The 17,364-nt window shown below is 38.5% G+C and overlaps 1 protein-coding gene across 10 annotated transcripts in view; it reads left to right on the top strand.

The window, feature by feature from the left end:
• Positions 1-17,364, top strand: part of LOC134348443 (microtubule-associated protein 2-like) — a 314,301-nt gene that overhangs the window by 261,560 nt on the left and 35,377 nt on the right. For all 10 annotated transcript variants that reach the window (XM_063051841.1, XM_063051842.1, XM_063051835.1 and 7 more), the window contains one exon: positions 11,483-11,557. In XM_063051841.1, coding sequence (XP_062907911.1) covers positions 11,483-11,557 — 75 coding nt within the window. The remainder of the gene's footprint in view (positions 1-11,482; positions 11,558-17,364) is intronic.

Genomic DNA, 17,364 nt, shown 5'->3' with positions numbered 1-17,364 from the left:
TCATTTGAACTTCCAACCCTGTTCTGCCTTTCATCTAGATGGAGACTGATCTTGTTCCTCAGCTCTGTTTTTCTGCACTATCTTCATATCTCTTGGTCTCCTTAATATCCAGAAATCTAAGAATTTTTGGAATGGTTCTCTCCAGAGTGCAGATTTCCAAAACTTTACCGCACTCTGAGGGAAGAAATTTCTCCACACTCAAATGGCGTATAAGCTTATTCAGAATTTGTTACCCTGGTTCTCCACTCCGCAGCCAGAGGGCATATCCTTGCTGCATCTACACCAGGGGTTCTGGACTTTTTTTTTAATGCTGTGGACCCCTACCATTAACCAAGGGGTCCATGGACCTCGGGTTCGGAACCCCTGATCTAGACTGTCAATCTCAGAAGCACTTTGAATGTTTTGGTAAGATCTCCTTTAAAATATAGGCCTTGTCTACTTAATTTCTCCTAGTGCAGCAAATCCAAAATACCTAGAGCCAGTCTAGTGAATCCAGTGGTGGAAGCAGATGCAATATTAGTGATTGAGTCATTTAGACTGACACAAAAACATGTGGAGAATGGGGGGTGGGGTGGGGTGGGGATATCAATCCTACACAGGCAGGTGGGATTGGTTTTATTTGGAATCATGGTCATTACAGACACCGTGGACCAAAGGATCTGTTCCTGAGCTGTACTGTGTTATATTCATAGTGATCCCTCTATTGTCATTATACTTTTTTTTAGGTTGGGGACAGTCTGTGCATGATAGTCTTACAGCACTACAGCACAAACAGGCCTTTCTGCCCATCCAGTCTGTGCCAATATTTTGCTCCAGTTGCAATCTCACCAAGGTCCCCATGTAATTGCATTTAAATACCTGCATACTATACATGCGCTCAAAACTTGCACTCATACAGGCCGTCAAGCCATTTATCTTCTCAATTCTTGATGCAACTACATGTTGGCTTTTGATCATTTCTACTCAAGGACACTTGAGTTCATTTGACCGTATATATTGCCAAACTCTCATCATTAAAAAAAAAATCAATTTTTCTGTTTTGTCCTCCAAAATGATTACTTTCATAGTTTATATTATTTAGCACCTGCTTTATTCATAGCCACTTAGTTTATCTGTTTTCCCTTAGACCCTCTTCATATCCTCCTCCCTATTTACAATTCACTTAGTTTTGTTTCATTTTCAACTTCACATTTGATTCCTTCAGGCAAACTGTTTGCATGGATTGTCAATTTAAAAACTACTCATGTAGTACAGCACTTGGCACAGTTTCTCTTTGCTCTCTGTCCAATAACCAAGTCTCAGTCCATCACCCCCAACTCTTTATGCTCTAACATTGTTGATCAGCCTTCTTTGTGGGTTGTCACTGAGCATCTTCTGCAAATCAGAACATAGAATGTTAGTGCATAGACACAGACCCTACAGACAACAATGTTGTGGCAATCCAAATTATTTAGTAATCAAATGGCAAACTAAACTAATCTCTTATGCCTACATAATGTTCGTATCCTTCCATTTCCCTCAAATTCATGTCTATCTAGGCACCTTTTAAAAATCCCCAAGGTATCTGCCTCTACCAACATGCCAGGTGGCACACACCAGGCACCCACCAGGCACCCATCACACTCTGTTTTAAAAAAAGCTTGCCCCACACATCCCCTTTGAAATTTCCCTGTGTCATCTTAAATGCATGCGCTCTGGTATTAGGCATTTTAACTTGGGGGAAAAAGATACTGTCTATCTGCTGTATCTATTCCTCTCATAATCTTATAAAACTCTATCAGAACTCCCCTCAGCCTTCACTGCTCCAGAGAAAACAGCCAAGTTTGTCCAGTCTCTTGTTATAGCACATGCCCTCTAATCCAGGCAGTATTCTGGTAAGCCTGTTCTGCACGCTTTCCAAAACCTCGACATCTTTCCTATAATGCAGTGAACAAAACTGTAAGTAACTCTCCAGATGTGGACGGACTAGTGTTTTATAAATCTACAACACAACTTTCTAAATTCGGAACTTAATGCCTTGACTAATAAAGGCAAGTGTGCCACGTGCCTTCTGAACCACCCTATCAAGCTGCCTAACCACTTCTAGGGAGCTATGAACTTAGACCCCAAGATCCCTCTGCTCATCAACACTGTTATGAGTTATGTCTCTATATTTGCCCTACCAAGGGGTAACACCTCACATTTGGCTGCGTTAAACCCCATCGTCATTTCTCCACCCATAACTACAACTGAGCTATATCCTGCTTTAATCTTTGCCAATCTTCTCTGCTATTCACAACACCACCAATCATTGTATCCTCTGCAAATTCATCCAGGTCATTTATATATATGTTAAGCAGCAGAGGTACCAGTACAGATCCTTGCAGAACATCACTAGAGCCAAACCTCCAGCTAGAATACATCCCTTCAAACACTATCTTCTGTCCTCTAAGGGCAAACAAGGTCTGAATCCAGATGACTGCTTCACCATGGATCTCATGCATTTTAATCATCTGGATGAGCCTCCCATGAGGGACTTTGTCAAAGGCCTTACTAAAATCCATGTAGACAACATCCACAACTCAACCTTCATCAAACACCCTCATCATTTCGTTAAAAAACTCAACCAAGTTAGTAAGACACGACTTGCCATGCACAAAGCCATGCAGGGAGCATAGTTTAGCAAATGCTCATAAATCCTATCTCCAAGGATTCTCTCCAATAACTTCCCTACCACTGAAATGACACTCATTGGTCTACAGTTTCCAGGATTATCCCTGCTTCCCTTCTTGACTAATGGAACAACATTAGCTACTCACCAGTCTTCCAGGACCTCACCTTTGGCTAGAGAGGCACAAGGATATTGGTCAAGAGACTAATTGGTAAAGTACACATTTGGAACCTTACCAATATCCTCTGTATCCAAGCAAATGTTCCCTCCTTTATCTTTGAGTGGTCCTACCTTCTTGATATATGTATAGAATGACTTTGGATTCTCTTTGATCCTACTTGCTAAGGACTTTTCATGTCCCCTCCTGGCTTTCCTAATTCTCTTGAGTTCTTTTCTGGCTTCTTTATAATCTTCAAAGACTCTGTTTGATTCTAGCTTTCTAAGCTTTACATACTTCTCCTTTTTCTTCGTAACTAAATTCATCACCTCCCTCAACATCTAAGGTTTGCTTGCCTTGCCATCCTTGTCCTTCCTTTTAACTGGAACATAACTATACTATACTTTGTGCAGGTATTCTTTAAACACCCTGCACATGTCAGATTTGGGCTTGCCTAAAAACAATTGTTCCCAATTACAGTACTGTGCAAAAGTCTTAGGCACCCTAGGTTTTTAATATGGTTTCAGATAGTATGGCCTCCACAGAGCCCTGATCTCAACATCATTCAGGCTCTCTGGGATTACCTGGAGAGACAGAAGCAAACGAGGCAGCGAAAGTCTGCAGAAGAACGGTGGCAAGTTCTCCAAGATGCTTGGAACAACCTGCCAGCTGATTTTCTTATAAAACTGCAAGGCTGTGTACCAAAGAGAATTGATGCAGTTTTAAAGGCAAAGAGTGGTCACACCAAATATTGATTTGATTTAGTGTTTTTTTACTATTTATTATTCTTTATAGTAATTCTTTTGATTATTTAGAAACTTTTCATTATTTTTGAAAGCATCTTCGCTTTACAAAATTTTTTTTGCATGAGCCTGAGTTTTGCATGGTACTGTAATTCCCCCTAGTTCCTGCTTAATGCTCTTGTGGTTTGCCATGCTTCAATTTAGTACTCTCCCGCAAGGTCCATCCTTGTCCTTAGCTATAGCTATCCTAAAGCTTAAGGAATTGTGTCCCTCACTACCCACCCACTGAAAGGTTGAATTCAAATATACCTTATCTATGGTTTCCATTGATCAATTTACAATGATGTTAATTAACATAAGCAAAAGGTCAATGTGCACTGGAAATCTGAAATATAGAATTCAGGGAATATTGACCATAAGTTTGAGAAGTCCTCAAGCTGAAAGCCTCAATGTTTATCTTACATGTTCCATATCCGATGAATATTTCCAACGTTATCTGTTATAATTTAGCTGCTTTCTTATTAGCAGTACTGATGCTTTTGAAGTCCCTTTTTGCGTTTTACTTTAAACAGTTAAAATTTATTTTTATTTAAGAATAACATAGTGCTTTAGCCAGCAGCTCATCCTCCCAGTGACTCCCTTTTCTATGTCCCAGTAAATGTCTTTTGTTATTGAGAAAATCTGAGAATGTGAACTTGCTTGAACTATATTTATATGTATACACACTCAGTGGCAAATTTATTAGATACGGGAGTGTGGTCTTTTGCTGCTTTAGTCCATCCATTCAAGGTCTGATGTGTTGTGCATTCAGAAAAGCTCTTCTGCATTCTACTGTTGTAACGTGATTATTTGAGTTATTGTCGCCTTCCTGTCTACTTCAATGTGTCTGGCCATTCTCCTCTGATCTCTCTCATTATCAAGGCATTTTCCACCACAGAAATGCAGCCAAATGGATTTTTCCTTTATTTTTCACACATTCTATTAATGTGGCCACTGAGTGTAGGGCTTCTAGATAGAGTTTAAATTGGATTGGTATGGGTAGGGGTGTGGTGGGACCTTTACTCCTTGGAGCTTAGGTGACTGAGGGGTGATCTCATGGAGGCATGTGAAATCATGAAGGGCGTAAATTGGGCGAGTGGCCTCTTTCCAGGGTTAATGAATTGGAAACTAAAGGACATAGTTTTAGCTTAGAAGTTTAAAAAGACTTCTGTGGGTCAACTTTTTTTACCGATACATGATATCTAAGGTAGGTACACTAGATACATTTAAGCAGTGGACAGATAGGTGAATAACAAGGGAATATTGTCCAAGTGCTGGGAAATGGGATAATCTCGAATATGCATTGTGGTCAGCATGGACAAGTAAGGGCTGAAGGGACATTTTCCATGTTGAACAGCTCTATGACTATATGATTACATTTACCTTATTTACTTACAACGTAGGAAGAGGTTATTTTATTCCATTCAATCTATGCTCGTTCACACAGCACTCCCATTTCCTACTAATTTCCCCTGTAACCTATTCTGTAAACATTATATCAACTTCAAATGATCAATTACACCTCAGATTATTTACAGAGGCCAATTAACATCTTTTGGATGTGGGAGGAAACTCGAGCACCTGGTAGAAACCCACACAGACACAGAACGAAGTCCACACAAGCAGCACTAGAGGACAGGATTGAATTCAAGCTGGGCAGCGCTACTGTTCAGAGTTCAGAGTAAATTTATACCAAAGTACATATATGTCACCATATACAACCCTGAAATTCATTTTCTTATGGGCATTTGCAGTAAATACAAGAAGCACAATAGAATTAATGAAAGACTGTCCCAATAGGATGGACAGCAACCAATGTGCAAAAAAATCTGTCCAAATACAAAATGATACCAGAAAAACAATAACAATAATAATAAATAGGTAATAAATATCAAAAAAAAGTTGTAGAGTCCTTGAAAGTTTGTGGGAACAGTTTGGTGATGGGGTGAATGAAGTTATCCCTCTGGTTCAAGAGCCTAATGGTTGAGGGATAATAACTGTTCCTGAACTCCTGAACCACTACAAAGAAACCAAGGGATGCGTTGATAGGATAGGATGAAGATAGGCAGGTAATGGCGCAAGCAGAGTTTTGGTGTTGGAGTTTTGATTTTTTTGATTCCTGCAAAGAAAAATAAGAGTGTAGACATCCAAGGACTTGATGGATGATAAAAGTGAGAGTTGGAGAAGGGATGTAGGACTGACATAAGGTTAAAACTAAAAGATCGGAGTAAGGAAATAAAATGTGAGTATGAAAGAAGATAGTTTAAGAACGTAACATATCAAAAAACCCAAAGCACACTGTTACCAATCAAAGGAATATTGGTGCTGATTTAAGGACTAGGGATAGTGAAATATGCAAATAAAAACAAACCAGCCTGTGTATTTACAGAAGACTTCACGATAGCCATGGTGAAGGAGAAACTTGTCAGGGTGTGAGATGAGATAAAAATAGATGAAGAGCATTTGTAGAAATGCTAGCAGTATTTATGTGCTGAGATAAAGGGGTAGAGCAAAAGTAATGCAGAATTATACACATCAGGAATACAGAAAATCCTGAAAACATTCAGCAGATCAGTCAGCATCTATGGAAGGAAAAACATTTAACATTTTAAGTTGAGGACATTTAATTAGGACTGAGCAAGAGAGAATGCAAGTCGCTCTAGGTGGCAGTGAAGGTCGGAAAGAGCATTGGTGGGAAATTTTCAGCATTTTCTGTTTTCATTTCAGATTTTTAGCATCTACAGATTTTTTTCTTGAATTTCTGATTTGCAAATAGTAGACACCTGTTTAAAAGCGGAGAATGATAAATGTGATAACTGCAGATCAGCTAGTGTGATGTTACATTTCCAACTAATAACAATGCAAGAGAAAAATTAAATTTTGCAAAACTCAGAGTGGCCTGATGGAGAGTCAACATAAATTTAATACAAATATTGCACTTTATCATTTACATGCTCTGCACTTGATTCTGATGTTTTTGTACTTTAATTCAACATTGTTATTGTTTTACCTTGTTCTAGCTCAATACATTGGATAATGATTTGATCTGTATAAAGAGTATGCAAGACAAGCTTTTCACTGTTATCTTGGTACACATTGCAATAATTTATGCTGTCTTTGACTTCCCTTGTTATCCTCATTTGTCTCGTCCTTTAGAGTGCTGCATCTTCTTTGGGGTGAAATGATCCTCTATCTTCTGAGTTATTCTCAGAAACTCCTGCCATTGCTACTCTGGTCAACCCTGCCAGGCTCTTCTTCCAATCAACATTGGTCAGCTCCTCTCTCATGCCTCCATAGTCATCTTTATTGGTACAGGTTTATTATTGCAACATGTACCAAGATACAGTGAAAAGCTTGTCTTCCATACTCTTTATACAGATCAAATTATTATCCAATGTATTGAGCTAGAACAAGGTAAAACAATAAAAATGTTGAATAAAGTATGAAAATGTCAGAATCAAGTGCAATGCCTTTAAATGATAAAGTGCAATATTTGTATTAATGGTAAGACTCTTGGCAGTGTGCAGGATCAGAGAGATCTTGGGGTCTATGTCCATAGGACACTGAAAGCTGCTACGTAGGTTGACAATTTTATTAAGAAGGCAAATGTTGTGTTGGCATTTATTATCTGTGGGATAGACTTCAAGAGCAGTGAAGTAATGTTACAGCTATATAAGACCTTGGTTAGACCCCACTTGGAGTACTGTAACACACATCAAAGTAGCTGGTGAACGCAGCAGGCCAGGCAGCATCTCTAGGAAGAGGTGCTGCCTGGCCTGCTGCGTTCACCAGCAACTTTGATGTGTGTTGCTTGAATTTCCAGCATCTGCAGAATTCCTGTTGTTTGCGTCTTGGAGTACTGTGTTCATTTGTGGTCCCCTCACTACAGGAAGGATGTGGATACTATAGAAAGAGTGCAGAAGAGATTTACAAAGATGTTGCCTGGATTGGAGAGCATGCCTTAAGAGAAAAGATTGAGTGAACTTGGCCTTTTCTCCTTGGAGCGATGGAGAATAAGAGGTAACCTGGTAGAGGTGTATAAGATAATTGGAGGCATAGATCATGTGGATACCCAGAGGCTTTTTCCCAGGCTGAAATGGCTAACATGCGGGGGCATAGTTTTAAGGTGCTTGGAAGTAGGTACGGGGAGGGGTGGTGTCGGGGGGTAAGTTTTTCACACACAAAGTGGTGGGTGTGTGGAATGCACTGCCGGTGACGGTGCTGGAGGCGAGTACAATAGGGTCTTTTAAGAGACTCTTAGATAGATACATGGGGCTTAGTAAAATAGAGGGCTATGCAGTAGGGTAATTCTAGGCCGTTCTAGAGTAGGTTACATTGTCAACGCAACATTTTGGACCGAAGGGCCTGTAAGTTGCTGTAGATTTCTATGTTCTATGTAGTCAGGGCAAAATATATTTGACTGCCTTGCGTGAGATTTTTGAAGAGGTATCGGTGTTTGTATGAAGGTTATATGGACTTCCAGCAACAACTGATAAAACATCATATTATGTTTTTTTTAAAACAAAATTAAAGCCCAAGAATAGAAGTGCAGTAACAACATGGAATCAAAAGCTGGCAAATGAGAGGCAAGAAGGCTGTTGTAGTGAATGATTAACTGTCTGTATTGCAGACTGGAATGAGGTAAATCAAGCCTATTCAAAAGATTAGTTCGAACTTCTTGCTTTTGTTTTCAACAATAATTTAGTACTTGGTCATGGTATGGGGCGCATTTTGAAAATTTGCCAGTCACATAAAGCTTGGAAGTGTAAACACCAGTGACATAGTTAGTAGATCTCATGGATACAGAAAGGCTATTTAAGTGGGTGTTTATGAGGAAAATGAAACTTAATTCAGAAACATAAGGAGCAGTATGTTTGGTTGAAAGATTAAGCAGAGGCCGTATGTGTTATATAGTACCATTGTAAAGTAGAAACAAATAGCAGAACATTGGGAGTATTCTTCCAAAAAGCTTTGGAAGTAGGAGGATAGCTTAACAAATCTATTAGTGAAACATCTGGGATCTGGGTTTATAAATAGCAGCATGGAGTACAAAATCAGGAAGCTGTATTCATCCCATATAAAGCATTAGCTCAGCCCCAGCTGGAATGCTGTGGATAAAATCTGGGCACTCCACTTTAGGAAGGATGTAAAAGTTGTGGAGAGAGCAAAACATATTTACATGACTGGTTCCAAGGGTAGTGGATTGTAGGGATGGACTGGATGGTTCTTAAAGCAGACGATGTAACAGAGGATTTGCTAGTGGTGTGTAAGATTACAAAGGGTTTGGAAAATTAAATAAAGAGCAAATCTTTTGAGTTGGGTTTATCATCAGAAGAGTGCTCATCCTTAAAATTTTTAGTTGCAAACTTCATGGTGACAGAAGTTGCTGGTGTCAAATAAATATTTGTTAGTAAACAAATAGACAAGACTTATGATTCAATTTCAAATATAGACTTAATTCATGATAAAAATTATATACAAATTGTGAAACAGTGATAAAAGTTTTATATTCACATCTGTTACATTCAGTCTGTAAACTTTCAAAGAAAACAAGTACATAGGACTATTGCCTCTCACATGGTGCCCTGAGGTCAATACCCATTTCATAGTTCAAGAGGTTTCCCCATCCATTTCTGTCCCTCCGTGTGTGCTAGCGGAAGGAACCTATACTTTTAGCCCTGCCCACAAAATCTTGGTGGTGTCTGCAACGAGTTTCAGTGCATCCTTCAGCATATAACCCTGCAGCCTGGGCTGTGTCAGTCTGCAGCATTCCTTTACGAACATCTTGCTGTGCTGGAAGACCAGCAAGTTTTTTTTACAGACCAAAGGGCATCCTTCACCGAGTTGATGACCTTCCAGCAGCATTTGTTGCCTGTCTTGGTGTCTGTCCCTAGGAACAGCCCATAGATCAGACATTCCTCTGATCTGCAGCTTCTGAGAATGAGTTTGGACACAGATCATTGCACACTTCTTCAGTCAGGGTCGTGAGGGTGTTCAGTGAGCTGCCAGCACAAGTGGTGCATGTGAGCTTGATTTCAACGTTTAAGTGAAGTTTGGATAACTACATGGATGGTAGGAGTATAGAGGGTGATGGTTCTGGTGCAGGTTGATGGGAGTAGACAATTTAAAACATTTGGCATGGACTAGATGGGCCATAGGGCCTGTTTCTGTGCTGTTCTTTTCTATGACTCTATCCTTCTCCTCACATTGATTAGCCAGAGAGGAATGTCACTGTACTTTATGTCTGATACAAGGAGGTGCCCACCTTCCAACCTTTTGACCTCACTGATTGAGAAGTTGCCTCCCTGCAGTATATTCCCCAAGCTGAATGCATGATAATCATTTCCCTCCCCTCGACTGTATCAACAGTTCCTGGGACCACCATCACAAACACCTCTGGTAGTAGCAAAGGTATGGTAGTCCGCATTCCTATAGAAAAGTCACATCCTCTGTGATCCTGGTGAGGTTTTGCAAAGCATTAACACATATTTATCTAAAGGTTCCCCTCCACTGTGTCTCCTCTGTTTTGATGCTTTCTCTGCCTACATTGTCGGTTTCCTATATTCATTTCATCCTTTGAAAAGGAGAGGTTGCTGCCCTCTGTCTCTTGCATTGTCTCTTTCTTTCCATTACTTTTACTCTTAGAGCCTGTTGTCTCTTGGGTGGTGTTTTCTGAGACTTTGTTTTCCTTTTCACCATCTGTCATGCTTTTATTGTCCCACTGTCATCTTCTTATAGAGATGGCCTGCCTCCCCAAGAGCTTGCAAATTGTGCTTTCTCTGCAGTGCTTGGGATGGTGGTTTTACTGCATGCAGTTCTTGCAAATGACTGGACAGCGTTGCGTTCAGGTTTGTTGCAGATATGACACTGTCTGGGTTGTCCTGCATTAACCATGTACCCACAGTTCTCTCCACTAACATACACGAAAGCAGGATGGACGTTGGCTTCTGTTGCATCCATTCTTAGCTTGACCTTCATCTAGCACTTGCTTACTGGTCAAGACTCTAAACAGGTCCTGGTCAAGACTCTAAACAGGTCCTGGATGTCCAGACAGCTTCCTGCTCCCTCAACGTAATAAGCCCTGGAGGTGAGAACATCCATGATAGGCACATGAAGGGTTAAACATGCACTGTTATCTCACACTCATTCTGATTGGGGATGGTGAACAGTGGCTGCGTCTTCAGAACCTTGTTCCTCTTATCTCAAATGTCCTGTAGCACATCCTGCCATCTCACTGGATACTTGAAAGTAATGTCAAATTCCCATTATTTGGGACGTCCTGGAGGCAGTGGATGTCCTGATCATGAACGCAGCACTTTAGCAGAGACCTTCTTGTTGAAGAGATCACTGGTAAAGGGTTTCCCCTCACTGAGGTCCTTCACTGTCACCCTGATGGTGTTCTGAATCCCCTGTACTCCTCTTAAGCTACTCATTGCTGCAACCATCCTCGTGGAGTAGGTTGATTATAACAAGTTTAGTTGCTGGAAGGGGGCATTAGATTGGTTTCCCAATCAGCCTTGGGATCCACCCATGTCTACAGGTTTAGCTCTCATCAAGCAGCCACTTGATCATAAAGAGTCACCATTGTCTTCCTTCATCTTCAATATTTCACTCACAAATCTGCTTTGTAAATCAGCCTTCTGTCCTGGGACATCAGTCCTAATGATCACTGATTAAGCCCTACCAAGTAAAACAGGAAAATATTAGCAGTATTAGTCCATCCCTCTAGCCAGCAAAAGCATCAGCAGGTTTGAGTGATTTGAAACCTCCCTTCACATTTGTTTTAGCCAAATTCCTTCATGAGAAATAACAGAAATAGTATATTTTGGATTATTGTGTTACTGAGTTTCTACTGAATTGTTGCATTACATTTTGTTTTGTTTTAACGTGTAGTTGAAGATTTAACCAATTTGCCGCCTTCCCCACCACCATCTCCAGCATCAGAACGTTTTGCTGCAGCTGAGAAAGGTATGAAAATAGTTTTCTTTATCTCTGTTGAAATTCATAACTATTCTTCATAAACAAATATTAGTGGGGGTGAATGTGTATAAATTGTTGATTAGAAGAAATATGTGCCTTTGTTTAATTACTGAACTGTTTTCAATGCTTCCTTGTCTTCATGAAGTGTTTGGATGTTGTGTGAAGACTGAATAGATTGTGGGTGCTTGAACAACAGTGGATGAAACTGGCCATGCAGTAATTGTAAATTATGGCACGTACAAAACAGAATGATACTTCAGTTCTAACAATTATTTTCAAAGCTGTCTGACCTACATATACTGGTTTTCATTTAAGGCCTAAGTGACATTTTATCAAAACACATTTAAAATACAGAAATTATAAAGTATAATGCAGATTCTTTAGTTTTTTTTTAGATTTGTTCAGTGATTCCAGTTGCATTATAGGGAATGTTTAATCAGGTGAAGTGGCAGTTGTGCACGTTGCAACTTTTGTTCTTAGTTAGTGGTAGGGGAAAGGAAGATAAAATACAAATTATTTCCAGTCTGTTTAAAGCTATTTCCAGTCCAGAAATCCAGATGATTTCTTTTGTTGTATCTTCATTCTGCAGATTTCCACTTCTTTACTGGAAAATTGATTGTTTAATGTAAACTGGGATTGGTAAAAATGGCAGAACAGTTGGAGTGTCTGTGTCTGATTTTTGCATTTGTCAACCGTGCTGTTAGATCCATTCACCATTGAAAATGGGAAGTCAGCAATTACAATGGAGTTCTGTGACAATTAGTGCACTTGCACAGGAGGGTTACTTCTGAAACAAAAGTGGCTAAAGGCTTGAACGAATCAGCAGCTTATCAGCATGTGTGGAGAAAACTGGCAAATTAAAATTTCAGGTGCTGGTCCTTAACACATGCATCCATGTTCTTTCAATCTGACCCCGGTCACAATGTCATTGCTCCTAGGTTCCAGCAAGTCCCATATCTTTATGTCCAGATTGTTCTAGAAACTACTCGATCTGAATGTACCATTTTGCTAGTAATTGAAGTTCTAAATTTGTCTGAATTGGCTCTTGCACCTGTCCTTGAGAAAAGCAATGCACATAAAGATATGAAGTGCCTTCTCTTCTGATGTGAGCTGCTGTCTACTGTCTGTTTAAGGATCTTACCATCCTGCAACAATTGATGGAAACCAGTCACATTCTCACAATTAATTAATATTCAATTTTTTATGGTAGGAGTGTTTACTAGCCATTCTTAGACTGAGTTAACCACTAAAATCATGGTGGTTATTTCTAAATTATTATTCAGATTTCAAGACCATTGAGCTGAAGAAATGACTGTAAATTCCACTGTGAGAGCTGAGGAACTTTTAAAATTTTATTTTATTTCGCAGTATGGCACAATTCAGTCCCTTCTAGGCCAATGCTGCCAATCCATGTGACCAATTAATCTACTAACCCCTTCTATTTTGGAAAATGAGAGGAAACCAGAGCACCCGGAGGAAATCCACACTGTCACAGGGAGAATGTACAAACTCCTTACAGACAGCATTGAGTAGGAATTGAACCTGTGTTGCTGGCATTGTCGTAGTACATTAACCGCTACACAAACGTGCTGCCCTCAATTCAAGTGCTAAATATATTTAGAATTTAAAAACAAAACTAATCTCAGTACCTGTAGAAGTGTAAGTACAATATTTTTATAAATTCTTGTCCGATTAAGGAAAGGAAATCAGGCATCCATTTCTATCCTTATGTGCATTTGGACTCTCTGCTATGACTGATTGTTAATTGCCACCTGATTTCAGCAGCAATTAGGGATGGGCAAGTGCGGCCATTGTTAGCGAAGTCCATGATCCCTAGATGAATCAAAAAAAAAATTAACCCAGTACAATAAAGAGAGATTTGGTCATAGTGAGAATAATCTTGAACTAGTTAAAATTCCTATTATATCATCAGTATCATCTGATTTCACTGTACAAATCAGTGTACACCAGTCTAAGGACAGATTATCATCAACAGCAATGTCAGCAGGTCCATATTTGACTCTGCGTATATGTACTCAAAAAGATTTTGGTATTTTCACAGGGTAATCAGATGAATGTAAAAACAGGGACAAAATATTTGTTAGACAAAATAGAAATAAATTGTGTCTAATTGAAACTAAAACATTGCACCTTACTAAGACAATACAGAGAATGAATATCATGTAAATATGGGTTCTAGTGAGTTCAGTATTTCTCTAAAAAAAATTAATTATTTATTTTCTAATAACTATACAGTGTGGGCAGCAGAACTAGTATATTTATTTTGAGACACTATGTGCTTCCAGGCCAGTTTCATCACACTGAGTAGCTGAATTTTTCTTTTGCTTTGTACATGTGTCTGTTTGTCAAATTATCACTGTGTCTATTTATACATTTAGTGATTGAGGTTAAGCAAAAACCTCTCCAAGGGTGCTCAAGCTATCAGCCTTCTACCACTCAGGAGAAGCACAAGCTCCTAGCCCCTTCCATTTCTGTTTCTGCTCATGATGAAGAGCCTTACAATTCTGATGAGGAGTACTATGAGCATCCTTTATTCAGTTCCCAATGGGCTGTCGCTTGTGCACTCCCCAGTGCCACAGTACTACAGGCAGATGAGTTGTGTAGTCAGGACAAAGGTGAACCGAGCATGGTTCCTTGTATCTTATTCCCCTCTTTCCATTGTTCTGTCTTGCATGCATTCATCAGTCCAGTTGTTTTACCCACATGGAAGTGAAGTCCCTTGTGCAAATGTAAGATAATATCTAAAGACAAAATTACTAGTTTTCCTGAAAGCAGTTGGAAAAGATCTGTAAATATGAAAGTTGTGGTATAAGAACATAAACTGTTTTGTAGATATTTATAGAATTGCACTAGAAAGAAATTCACATTTTGCACATAAAGAAATCTAGATTTTTTTCCTACAAAGTTTAATGTGTAAAATCTGAAATAGGTGTATAACTAAATGTACATCAAGGTTTTTATCTTATCAGGTGGCATCTTGTTAATGTGAAAAGTAAAGTTGTGAAGGCTTCTAGTTAAGTACTTGATCAGTCATTACCTCCTATTTTACTCTACCAGTTATTATAATTGGTAGAACCATCCCTAGCTGGTGAGTTCAGAAGCAGCAAACCTCAGTCTAAACATCAAGGCAAAGTAGAGGTTATCTATTTAAAATAAACCAAGATGTCCACTTTGTAAAAGCTGCAAATCACTATTTAAAAGAATATATATATATATTTTTGCAAAATATTGTTATTGTATCTTAATTTCTGTAAATTTGCTAACTGTAAGTAAATGGACAAATTGAATTTTTCAGAAAAATGCTTTTGCCCACATAATTGATATATGCAGGTTTTGCAAAATCTCGTGTACTTAAAAAATGTTATGCATGAAGGAATGAACCAAAGATGAGAATTACTAAGGAGCAACCGATTAATCCTCAGGCAACACCATGACCAATCCCCATATATTGCTCGTACATTTACCTGTTACGGAATTGCTTCTCATCTCAAAGCAATCCTCAGCAGTATCATTCGAAAGCACAGCTACCGTTTTTATTTGCATGCTGTCCTTATGAGCTCCATCTCATTACCTTCTAACATTTTTTTAAATCTCTAAGTTTTCTAATATTTAGCATTGGATGACCATAAATTTCACAGAACAATTATGAAAATGGGCCAATTGTCTTTGGATCCCATTGTTAAAATCTCTTTCCTCAGCATCAAGTCTTCATTTCCTGAGAAGCCTCCTGAACTGCAACCAGTTTGATTGCAATTTTGGTGTCATGTTTTGACTTTGAGCTTTGTTTCACATATCTGTGCAATCACTAAGATGTCTGTTGCTATCTTTGTAACACCTCAATGTAACTGTTGCTCAAACTGTTATTCAAAAGATGCAGATGCACACCTAGCTAGCCTCTGTTTCCAACTTCTGTATTGTGGCAACCATTCAAAATTCTGTTACCTGTATTCTAACATTTCACAAATTCTATCCACCCATGACTAATGTTAGCTCCAGGTTAAATAATCAGTTGATTATAAACACTATCATCTTTTTTTTTCATATCCTTTCATCGTCCCCACTGCTAATCGATTTCTTGCAGCCTTTATAGGTATTTTCATTTCTGATCTTTTATTCATCCTTTTGCTCATGTTTTGAGTTGCCAGATTTTTAATTTCAGTTTCCCCCCCCAAAGCCTTTCTGCCTCTTCTCAGGATCCTCTTTAACCTATATCCTCTGTGCTGTGGTTTGATATACATCATACTCTGATGATGCCTAGGTAAAGCACTTGCAGTCATTTCACACCACAGACACTTTTTGGAAGTTGTTAAAGGTATCAGTATGTTATTGTATCAAAATTGTTACCATCGGGTGGAAATAATTCCAATTGTCTAAACAGTGTGATATCCCTTATCTTAGTGGGAAAATAAAAAAGTTTTTTAAAAGTATCAAACAATTACCATAATTTAAACTATTTAAATAAGAAACATAAGTGATGCAGGATTTTGCATCTTACCTTGCTTATGCCTGAGAAAGTGTTGTGCATTTCAAGCCTCATTAGGTCAAAAGCAACATGGCTATTAATAAAATTCCACGTATGGTTTGAATTTTTGGGACTTCCTACATTGGGTAAAACAGTGCTTGAATTATTAATTCAGTGCACTTCACATTTTTTTTTGTTTTTATTCACAATGTCTTTCACCTGTTACTGTACTAAATCTATGAGTGCTCACTCCACATAGCTTTCACTTCTGGCATGCCTGTTTTACATTCACTTCAGTAATGATGCAAATCACTGAAACACTTTCAGCTCTTGGCCCATGACACTACTGTATTTGCAGCGTTGAACTTTCTGCATACTATGTACTAAACTGTCAACTGTGTACTAAATCATTATGAAATGGGAAATTCCTTTTTGAATGTATGTTTATGATCTTTTGATGGTGAAAAGCAGTGCTATTAAAACGATTTGCTGCAGTTGCAAATCCATCATCACAGTTTTTATACAAATGTGATACACTTTAATAAGATAAAAAAAAGTACATTAGTAAATCTGAAGATACAGATGTGTCCTTGCTTACAAAAATCATACTTTCAGGACCCCAATGACTTTCCAGATTTCCCTCATTTAGTTCTGGTCTATTTGCACAAAACAAGTCATCATTTAAAGTAACCTAACTCACAGTCACAAATCATTGCTTGTTTCAGGCATGTAGCAAGATAACTGTAACCTCTATAAGGCCCTGTGTACTACTTTATACTCTGGACACTTGTCAGCTTGGTTACAGGAGAGATTTTGCTCCTATGCACTAGCATACTGGGGAATTTTCATGTGCATTTTGAGATACAGTTTCCATTTATGAAAGTTGACTAATTGTTTACAAATCTAGATACATGTATCATATTCATAATTTGGTACCATTGATGATGGGATGATAACTTGGTTACTGCAATATACAAAATCTTTTCTCCAGTTGTGTGAAGCATGATCTCTTATTATTTTATCCTACTCTAAGTACAAAAAGTCTGCAAAATCACCAAATAGCATTAGAAGCTTGCCCATTATCTATCAATACTGTAATCATTTGATAAAAATTTAGAATTGGACCCCTTTTTGTTCAATGAAAATTAATCATTTTATTGAATTTCACATCAATAACTTAATTAGGAGTAGATCAATTGGCAGAAATGCCAAGTTTAAGAACCAAATGATATCCCTGGATAAGTTAGATTGTGATCAAAAGTTGTATTTAATTATTCTCAACCATTGACACAAATTTAAATTAATATGCATT

This window comes from Mobula hypostoma, chromosome 6 (genome assembly GCF_963921235.1).
Source record: "Mobula hypostoma chromosome 6, sMobHyp1.1, whole genome shotgun sequence".
NCBI classification, from domain to species: Eukaryota; Metazoa; Chordata; class Chondrichthyes; order Myliobatiformes; family Myliobatidae; genus Mobula; species Mobula hypostoma.
This window is presented reverse-complemented; position numbering and strand designations above follow the sequence as displayed.